The sequence below is a fragment of the Episyrphus balteatus genome, chromosome 2 (assembly GCF_945859705.1).
Source record: "Episyrphus balteatus chromosome 2, idEpiBalt1.1, whole genome shotgun sequence".
Taxonomy (NCBI): Eukaryota; Metazoa; Arthropoda; class Insecta; order Diptera; family Syrphidae; genus Episyrphus; species Episyrphus balteatus.
Window position 1 is genome coordinate 100,325,204 of NC_079135.1, and position 11,170 is coordinate 100,336,373.

Below are 11,170 nucleotides of genomic sequence, written 5' to 3' on the forward strand. Positions count from 1 at the left end.
AAAAAAGATTGTTGCAATGTTGATTGCAAATAAGGCCGCACTTTTGAAATAAGAAAAATATTTTTTGGACTGTTATTAACAGTACCTACTTGCCATAGAACCGATTTCTTAATGGCAGATTTTCTCTTAAACGACACAACCGATTTTATGAAAATTTTTTACAAATAAAAGTCTTATACCAAATTTTAAAATAAAAAAAAACTTATTTTTCAATTTAAAAAAAAATTCAATTGTGTTTTTCTTTTTGAAAAATCAATTTTTTTTTAAATGACTAAATGAATTTCTTATAAGCTTTGATTTTAGGCCTCAATTAATATTGCCTTTTTATTGGCATATCAAATTTTTTTTTAATTTTTATAAAGAGAAAACAATATTTTAAAAACAAACGGATCTAACGATTCATAAGATTATTTGGAGAGCAAAATTTAATGGCAGTTTTTTGATTTGAGCATTGATATCATTGTGCAATCTTTTATGCAAGTTTTTCATTGTTTGCAGAAAACACTTTGTTGTTATTGCTGATAATGAAAATAATAGAAAATTGTGTTCTAGTAAGTTCTATGACAGTTTTCATATGTATAAAAATTGGAAATCATTCAACTATGTATCTATGCCTTCTAGGTTTTGAGAAAATTGAAAAATAAAAAAAAAATTAAAGAAAAATTTAAAAAAAGAAAAAATCTGATAAAAGTATTTTTCTCAAAACCTAGAAGGCATAGAAACATATTGTTTTCACTGTTCGATAAGGAATAAATTGAGGTAGTTTTCTACATGAGTCATTTTTTTTATTAAAATTCACAATCTGGACAAAAATAGTAGTTACTAGTTAATTAATAATAATTAATGACTCAAAAAAATTTTTTTTTGTCTATTTTTAACTTTGAAATCGATTATTTCAACTCCTCTAAAAAAAAACAAATCCTGGCACCCAAGTTATCGTACTACGTGCCAAAATATCATTTTTGTTCGGTGCCCAAACGTTCAAATTTCTGTGCCCGTGCCAATTTTGAACTGATTTTCATAAAAAATACCTCGTTTCATTTGGAAATGAATATTATTTAAGAATATATTTTTAATTGATGTCGAAGTTGGGAAGATGACAAAAAAATGGAGTTTTTGAAATTTGACAGCTTATAAATTCTAGGTGATTTAACTGAATCACATGTTTTATATACCTACATTTAAAAAAAAAATATTATTATTTTCTATCAGAAATTATAAAAAAAATTTACGAAGCTTGAAATTTTTCAATGGGTGAAGGTCCAAGAAACCGTTTTTTGCCCCTAACTCCACATTTTGGGAATGTTAGAGACTTTTTAAACACCGTTTCGTAATCAGTGCGACTAGCTCTACAAAACGTGATAGGTCTTCGCCCGCGTATATTTTGAAACCTGATTTTTGTAACACAGTGTTATAGCTTATATAACATTGCCTTAAATTAAACATGGAGCCCTCTAGAGGCAAAAGTCATTTTTATATAAAGGCCTGATGAAGAGTATGTAAAAATCTTTTATTGACCTGGAGCTGCATTAATTAATACATATACTATTTGAAGAGGTCACTACAAAATTCCTATAAATGTCATTTTTACTATTTTTGAAATATGTAGTTAAATATAAAACTTCAAAATATAATATTCTTTATAAAGCTTTAAATCTAAAACTTTTATAAATTTCTAACATTTTGCTGTAAAGTGTAAAGATAACTTGGATGCACCAAACGCACAGTGAGAAATGCATTAATCATCACTAAAATAAACAAACAAAGAGTAAAAACTTCCTTTTAAAATAGAGTTGTCAGGACAAAAGTTCACCATTGTCATCCCATTCCCATCATTGCAAACAATCTTCGTCGATGTTGTCTGCCTTTTTCAACAACACAGCACAGATGTAAAAACATGCACAACAACCAGACATTCATATAATACGAGTATTATAAACCTTATCTAGGCTATTGCCAAGTTAAAAACAAATTCGGGAATTTGATTAACAAATGCCTTGTTACCACATTTTGGGGCAGAGTATTATAATAGTATTCTGTTTGAAATTACTACCACCGAAACAAGAGAGTGTGTCACCAGAAAACAAAAAAAACTCGTCATAGAGTCTTTATTTCACTTTAAAGTGGATTCTCCACCAACCAAGAGGTTATTCCCTTTTTTGTGTGGGGTTGATTCTATCCTTCTTAAACTGTTTGATTTATATCTTCTTAATTGGAGGAGGATGGCTCTCGTCATTGAAATTCGAATAGTTGTCTGTTTTATTTACTCAACTTCCAAGTCCACTCTCGGAAGAACCCTTGAATGTGTGGATTGAACTCTAGCTAAAATAGATGAAAACCATATCTACACGATATTCCTTATAAGAAGGATCTTGTGACTTTGAAGCAGGGAATGAGTTAAGAGGTATTTCAATTTAATGACAAAGTGTGTAGTAATTTATGTCCTAGAGCTAGATAAGGAATTTAAGTTTTTTTTTGTTGGCAATGATCCGGGTAATGAATATAAAGTAACTAAGTAGTGGAATCATGTTGTGTGGTTTGTTTTTTGGAGACATATTATGTAGACCCGAAAAAGGGACAAAAACAATTGCATACTTTGAATGGTTGTATATAGAGAGAAAATGCCACTCAGTGTGTGGTCAAGTTTTTTTTCTTTGTACATTTGGCATTGGGACAAATCTGTATGTCTTTTTACTGAGTTTTTTTGTTTGCTGTTAGTTTTTTTTATATTTTAAAATTTAATATTTACTTTTATGAGATAAATGTATTTAAATTCTTGAACTTCATTTAATCCGAGACAAAAAACAGAATTTCAAGTTGAATGATTTATGGGTATTTCCATTGTAACGGGTGTGACACAGTTACGCAATTTTTTTGTTCCTGATTTGTGTACTATTATTCTATTAATTAATTAATTATTAATTATTAATTATTATTTAATAGCTTCAAAACCTAATTAATAATTAAGTTTTTAATATCTGCCTTTCAACATCACAAACTCTTAAGATTTATAGATGTAATGGGTGTGACGTTAGAATCTGCTTCGGTGACTTTCAAAAGCCATATTGTAGATATTTGAATGAAAAATAATATGAAAGAAGATTTTATTACGTTTCCCTTATTTAAGAATATATTTGAAAGAAATTTACAAAATACCGTGTTTTGATAACAATTCGAAAATGTAACGGGTGTGACATATTTTTGTAACGGATGTGATATTGTTTGAAATACAGACACCAAGGTATTTTTCTTTTCTATAGGTTTTTTTCAGTGCTGAGCTCGAATCTGAAGTCAGAAAAATTCTATCACATCACGTTTTTGAGATATTCCCGTTAGAAAATTGAAAATGCCGCTTTTTACCAGTTTTCGATATTATTTCTTAGCGTTTGGCTATTTGTTTTAATTAAATTTGTAACTATTTCTAATAGAACTAAGTTTTGTCTTTCTAAATCCGTTTAAATCTAATTAGTATCTCTTTTCTTCTTCGAGAAATCTTAAGTTGAAATCAACGTGTTTGGCATATTTCATGTTCATTTTTGCTTTTAATAGCAAATCTCGAAAAGTTCTTTACCAATCGCTTTCAAATTTTGACACAACATCCCATTTACAATCCCCTAAGTTTTTATATAGGCGAAATTGGTGAATCACGGTGAGATACAGCAAAGCTTGGCCGTGTTAGGTAGTTGTACCAAAAATGTACTAGTCAAAAAATTATAACTTTTTTCTTGTTAAAAACAAGGTTAAAACTAATTACTTCTAATTACTAATTACTCGTATAGTAAAGATTTTTTTTTAATTGAAAGAGCCGTTTTTAAACAGAAAATATTAATCGACACACAAAAACAAAGTTTCAAAAAAAAAACTCATTGATTCGTTTTCAAAAAAAAAAAAAAAAAAAACAATAATATTGTTCAAAAAAAATTTGTATCTTATCAAACAAAATTAAAAAACTTTCTCCATGTTTGAAATTTAGTACTTGACTTAAGATCCTGAAGATTGAGTTTCTTCAATATATTAATTAGCTTATACCTGTACCAAGTTTTTTTTATCTTGTTTGTTATGTAACTTTTAAATTTATTAATTTTGATGAATTCCTTGGCAACCCTTGCGTACTCACTTTTGCTTTTGAACTTTTTTTTACCATTTTTACCACTTGTAAGAGCTATAATAACACTTATTTAAACTTCAGGATGTACAACAGATTTGATTTTTTTTAATGACTCTGGCAATCCTATGGTTTTACTTACGTTTCGTAAAATGTATGACCTTCAGTATGTAAAGAAGTGTTACCATTTTACCAAATTTCAATTAAAATTTTTAAAAAATTTTTTTTTTCTTCTTCAACTATTTTAATAAGAATGTTGGCAACCCACTTGCATCGACCTTCGCTTTTACTAATAAGTCAAGGTTTTTATGCTTAAAAATACTCATTGTTTTTTATATTTAATACCTGGCAACCCTTTGCCTACATTTTCACTTTTGTTAAGTTTGAAGCTTATAACAGGACTATCGATTTTTTTTTTTTATAGAAGTCAGTGATGAATATTGCTTTTAAAGAGGTGATTTCTACTCCCTTTGTTACCTTGTCACCCTTTCGACTTGTCACCTTGTTTAACCTGTAGATTAAATGCCTCAGGTATTAATTAGGACCCATATTGTTAGCTCTTACACAAATGCACTCATCATTTTTTTGGTCTATCTTGTATTTGCTTAAATAACTGAACGAGAAAGTAGCTATCATATAATAAAACGGCGAACACGAATTTTGTGGTACAAACTACGCGGCCCACAAAAACCGAAGGGGCATAAATTATATACCGACCGATAGCAAATGTTCCCTAGATGTGCAGAATGCATAATTTTTAAAGTTTTTATTAACCGAAATAGGTAAATTGATTAAAATAAAATTCGATATTTTAGTAAAAAAAAAAAAACAAAGCAAAACAAAAACAACTGGAAATATCTGTTGGCAAACTTCCAATGGACTGGAATGAAATGTCATTCATGACTAAATGAATGAATGAAAGCATTCAGCGAAAATCAAAAAACATTAAGGTGGGTTCACATTGGTGCGTTGTTTTAAGATCGCATGTAAACTATGGTTAACTTTCATTGTTTTAGTTATCTAAGTTTAGAAGTAAGATGTTTGTTTTATTACCATGAATTTTTTTTGTTAAAATCGAATTCTATTAAAATCGAGTCTATTACTAAGGTCCAATCTTTTGTAAACACTTTTGATACCAATAAAATCTATTTTCATCCTTTTCTCTCTTGAAAGAACATAAGAATTTGTCAGCAATTACATGAAGCCTCAAGAGGCGCGACTTTTTTTAAACATAATGAATGCAAAAGAGAAAAAAGATAAAAGAAAAAATTATCCGACCGGAGAGTCGTGGGTCGTGAGTCCGAGACTCTTTTTTGAAGTTTCTTTTTCCACTTTTTCTTTTTTCAACACATTTCTTTTTGCTTCTTGGTGCAATACAACAACAACAAATTTTAATTCAAAAGATAAATGTCAAATTTGAGTCCTTGACTCAAGAGGCATCGTGTAATAGTACGCGCCTCACAGAATGATTACACACCCGACTAACATTTTTGGTTTTATAAAGCTTTACAGATGCAATTGTTGCTTCTTTAAAGCATTATAGAAGCAAAATTGTTAGTAGGGCAGCCACACAAAAAAATATAAAAGTTCTGACCTGGGATTGCGACTAAATTTTTCATATAGTTTTTGGGTCGCTGAAACCGAATTCGAAGTCCGTTTTGCTCCATCGCGTCAGGTTTTCGAGATAACCTCATAAAATATCACGAAAACATAAAAATTTTTTCTCTGATCTGGATGTGCGAATATGTTAATCATATAGTTTTTGGATCACTGAATCCAGATTCGAAGTCAATTTCTACCTATCACGTCAGGTTTCTGGGATATCCTCAAAAAAATGTCAAAACCAAAAAAAACAAAAGTTTTTATCTGGGGTTGCGACTAAATTTTTCATATAGTTTTTGGGTCGCTAAAACCGAATCCGAAGTCTATTTTGGCGTATCACGTCAGGTTTTTGAAATATCCTCAAAAAATGTCTAAACTAAAAAAAAAGTTCTTATCTGACATTTTTTGAGGATATCTAAAAAACCGTACGTGATACGGAAAAATAGAATTCGAATTCGGTTTTAGCAACCCAAAAACTATATGAAAAACCTAGACGCAACCCCAGATAAGAAATTTAGTTTTTTTGGTTTTGACATTTTTTTGAGGATATCTCAGAAACCTGACGTGATAAGGCAAAATTGACTTCGAATCTGGAATCAGCGATCCAAAAAATATATGATTAACATATTCGCACATCCAGATCAGAGAAAAATTTTTTTTGTTTTCGTGACATTTTTTGAGGTTATCTCGAAAACCTGACGTGATGGGGCAGCGACCCAAAAACTGAAAAACTATATGGAAAACTTAGTCGCAACCCCAGGTCAGAACTTTTATTTTTTTTTTGTGTGGCTGTGTATCAAAAGAAAATTCGAAAAAAGAGTCAAGCCTCTTGAGGCTTCATGTAATAGCTGACTTTGACAGTTCCTTTACTATTTTACCAAGTTTTCACTTTTAGACGTTTCCTTTTTTGAATAAAAGTCACTAATATTTTATCGCCGCATGGCAAAGCGTTTTTCTTATGAGGTTCAGGGAAAACTAACAAAAACGTTTTTTTTCTTCCTTATACTTTCCAGCAGAAAGCTTACTTTTTGGTTTAAAAAACAATTTTTGTAGTTTTTCCAAAAAAAAAAATAATAAAATTTTTTACTTTTGTAAATTTTCCACTTTTTCACCATTGTGGTTATACCTTTAACAAATTGTTTTTATACAAAAAAAAAATAGTTTCCGCATTTTTTTGTTTTAATTTTCTAGCCCGAAAAAACATTAAAAAATGAGTTTGAAAATTTTCACTTTTGTACTTTTTCACTTTTTGAGCCAATGTAGTTAAAAGCCACTTTATGCAAAAAGTCAATAAGTCAACATTTTCAAACTCATTTTGTGATAGTTTTTTCAACCAAAAAATTAAAAATAATGATGCAGAAAGCTTATTTTTTGGTTTGAAAAACAATTGTTGTAGTTTTTTTGAAAAACAAATGGAGCTTGAAAGAAATTAATTTTTTTAACTTTTGTAAATTTCCCACTTTTTCACATTTTAGGTAATTGTAGTTAAGTCTTTAAAAGTATAAATACAACGGCAACTTTTTGCGAAAAGTCAAAAAGTGATAGATTTCAAACTCATTTTATGACAGTTTTTACGACGACAAAATAAAAAATAATGATGCAAAAAGCTTATTTTTTGGTTTCCAAAAAAATTTTTGGTAGTTTTTTCCAAAAATTTTTACAAAAACAAATATTGCTAGAAAGAAATAAAAAAAATTTAATTTTGTAAATTTCCCACTTTTTCACTTTTTAGGTCATTGTAGTTATGGCTTTAAAATGAAAAAAAACGTTGTTGTGCGACGTTGTTGTGAACGCACCTTTAATAAATGTGAACCTATCTTTAATCATTAATAAGTATCTGAACGCATTCATTAAAATTTTAATGGAAACCTTACCACAAATATCATTTCAAACTGGAAGTGCGATAAATAACGCCCTCTCCCTTCCGGAAATTAAAACTTCTACAAGCTAAGCTAAGACGAGAACCTACAAAGTATACAATGATGTGACCAGGGATGAGAATGCTAAGCCCGAAAAGTGAAACATATTGCCCAAAAAAACGAAGTAGATTTGGAAAATATGTAGCAGATAATGAAAAAAAAAAATATACATATAAAACAAAGGAGAATGCCCAAAAATAAATATATTTTAAAAAAAGCCCAGCACCGATTTAAATGAGGCCTACATGGCTTGAAAGAGTATCACTCGTACACAACAAATATGAACTTTTTTCTCAAAAAGCCATCCCCTTAATTGCTATAATGATTCTTAATTTCAAATTATAAAGTGTTTTTTATTGCAAAACTATTTTCATTCAGGGAAGTCAGATTTACTTGGTTTTAGTTCCATGAGCAAAGATGTGCCATCTGCCATAAAATAACCTAAGATTGTTTTTTAAATGCCGCTGTCTGCTTTATTTTATGCAAAATGCATGACCGGACCCACAGCCGTTATGTGGATCTGGGCGGTTACATAAAATATTTGATATCTTGGATGGGTCTTTGATTTGGATGTCTAAGATGTGAAATTCTTGCAGAGCCTAGTGAGCTAATTCACAAATAAAGTGCACTAACAATGCATTTTTTTAAATGACTTTTTCGATTATCAAAAAATGAAACAAGACGACACATCTTAAATGAAATTTTGTTCCTTAGAAAAAAATTTGTCAAACGAAGTAGAAATAGGTTGCTACGTAGCAGAAACATCAAAATAAATTAATGAAGTAGATCTGCTACATATGAAGTAAATACTCATCTCTGGATGTGACATGTGCTTTGTATATAAAATATTTTATATCATGAAGTCGAATTTAGTATTAGTTGATGTCGCCACTTTTTTGAGGTGGCGCTCAGTGTGTTTTTTTCATACAAATTCTGCTTTTTCAAGTCACCACTAGAGTTCCTAAGATCGTTTTACTTCATGATAGTACTATGGAAATATATATACAATGATGTGAATGACAAATTTGAGTGAAGTTGGTGGAAGTTGAATGATTGAATGTTGGAATTTGAATGAATGGAACATGAAACAGGTTGAATTGAATCGCAAAATGCAAGGTGCAAACACAATGCATTAAGGCGATTACACTTTGCATTTTCTTCTTCGATACTTTTTTTACGTAGTTGAGTGCAGTTACAACGTAGTTCAACAATATCTAAATCAGGTTTAAAAAAAATCAAAAAGTAGGTATATTATATATACCTGTGTTTTGTCTTCAAAAAGTGTAGTTAATCGCAACAACAAATACTATACAAAATAATGAAACTATTTTGGTATAATTGTGTTTAAAGTTGTTGCAAATAAAAACAAATAAAGAAATTGGCGCTCGAATTTCGAGGGCGGGGTCGGCTAGTTTAAATTATTCTACTTTCACGTTATTATACAGTGTTTTTTTTTTTATGGCATTTGAGTCAAAAATTTGTTAAAACTGTGAGTTTCACTTTCAATCATTAAATTTTTTGCACATGGACAAACGGTTTCCACGTCCACTATACAACGATCTATCAAATTATTCACCTTGCCAATTGTCACTAAAACACTCTTTTCTACCACAAACGAACATTGAATTGCATCACGAGAGAGATCAGTCGAGTTGCACAAACTGGCATCTAGATTTTTGTCGACTGCTTGCAGACTTCTTTCAATATATCCTGCTTCTGAATTGACCTGAAAAAAAAAAAAAAAAAAATAGAAATATTAAAATTTTTACTATCAAATTAAAACCATTCAAGTTGTCGTCAGGAAATTTTTTAATGTATTTGTTAAGATTAAAAAAAACATGTTTTGAAAAAAAAAAAAAAAACAATGCATTAAAAATAAAATATTTATTGCAACTAAAAAATATTTCCATAAAAAAATATTTATTGCAAATAAAAAAAAAATGCATTACAAAAAAATGTTATTGCAACTGAAAAATATTTGCATTGAAAATCAAATTTTTATTGCAAGTAAAAATATTTTGCATTAAAAAAATTTTATTGCAAATAAAAAATTTTCGGCATTGACAAAAAAAAAAAAAATAAATGTGAAATGTGTGCATTAAATAATTTTTTTTTTAATATTCGTCGAATTTCTTAAAATTCGGCAAGGCCAAATATTAAAAAAAAATATTTAAAAAAATTTAATGCACACATTTTGCATTGATTTTTTTTTTCAATAAGATTTTTTTAATGCAAAATATTTGTATTTGCAGTTAAAAATTTTTTTTGCAATAAATATTTTTTTTAAATGCAAATATTTTTCGATTGCAATATAAAAATTTTTTTAATGCAAATTTTTTTCAGTTGCAATAAATATTTTTTTTTAATGCAAATTTTTTTCAGTTGCAAAAAATATTTTTTTTTTAATTTCAAATGCATTGTTTTTCAATTGATATATTTTTACAACTTACTTTTGAAATAACACATTCTTCATATTTAGTTGCATTACCATAGTAAGTTGAATTGCATGAAGCAATACCATTTGGCACGTCCTGATTAGCATATTTTTTTGCGTTATTCAAAGAGGTTTTTGCTGGAGCAGTAAGTGTATTTAATCGCGTTTCTGCTTTCGTTATACAAGTTGCAAATCTTGACTCTGCCGATGTATATGTTACCAATAGCTTTTTATATTTCTGAACGCAATGTTTTTGTGTCAAACTCAAAGCCTCAATAGGAACAAGACTCTCATCGTTGCGTTTAATTTCTTTGAGAACTTCTTGCTGTTGATCTTTAATCACTCGCATACTATCAGCACCGCGTTCATCAACGCATTCGATTTTCATTTCAGCAATATTGATGTCATTTTGAAATTTTCGATTCCAAAGAATAACATATTCGTCTGTTGAACTTGCAACTGTTAAGTTGTCCTTTAAAAAATATATAGGTTTTATGAGTAATTTGGTGGTTTGTTAAAATTTAAGTTTTTTTTTTTAGATACCGCTAAACTTGTTCCAGCAACGATTGTCAAAACAGCCAACAAGAGTAAGAAATTCATGATCGAAAAGACGCAAAAATACGAATTGAGAACTAAGTTAGACTTCATTGCTTTTATACCCTAACACTTAACCCTTGAAAACTTTTGAAAAGTAGATGAAAATAATTAAATTGTCAATATCTTTAGAAGATAACGAATGTTTTTAATTCAAGAGTGTCTAGGAAAAAGCAATTAAAGTTTTATTGATAAAAATCATAAATACTTAAACATATCCGTTTTTTAATGAATCTTTAATTAAATGTAATTGCAAAATAACTTCCATTGAGTGGTAAATGAAACAAATTTATCAGAATAGAGCTTATGCATCTCATATCGACTTTCACATCTCTATTTTGGGCCTTCTTCCACCGTTAACTGTCATCAGATCATATTTTGAGGTCCTAAGGTCATACTTTTTGCTTCGTGAAGTCCTAATTCTTCATGATGACATTTTTCTTTCATAAATTCGCATTTTTAAAGAGGTCTTAAGGTCATACTTTAAGCTTCGTGAGGTCCTATTTCATCATGAAG

The 11,170-nt window shown here is 29.1% G+C and overlaps 1 protein-coding gene across 1 annotated transcript; it reads right to left on the reverse strand.

Moving 5' to 3' along the window:
• Positions 1-4,720: 4,720 nt before the first annotated feature.
• Positions 4,721-10,681, reverse strand: LOC129910199 (uncharacterized). The gene is made up of 4 exons (XM_055987473.1): positions 10,604-10,681; positions 10,077-10,532; positions 9,039-9,352; positions 4,721-4,737 (listed from the first exon to the last, which is right to left on the reverse strand). Exons 1-3 carry the CDS (start codon positions 10,658-10,660, stop codon positions 9,083-9,085), a joined length of 783 nt encoding a protein of 260 aa, XP_055843448.1. The 5' UTR covers positions 10,661-10,681; the 3' UTR covers positions 4,721-4,737; positions 9,039-9,082.
• Between the last annotated feature and the right edge of the window lie 489 nt (positions 10,682-11,170).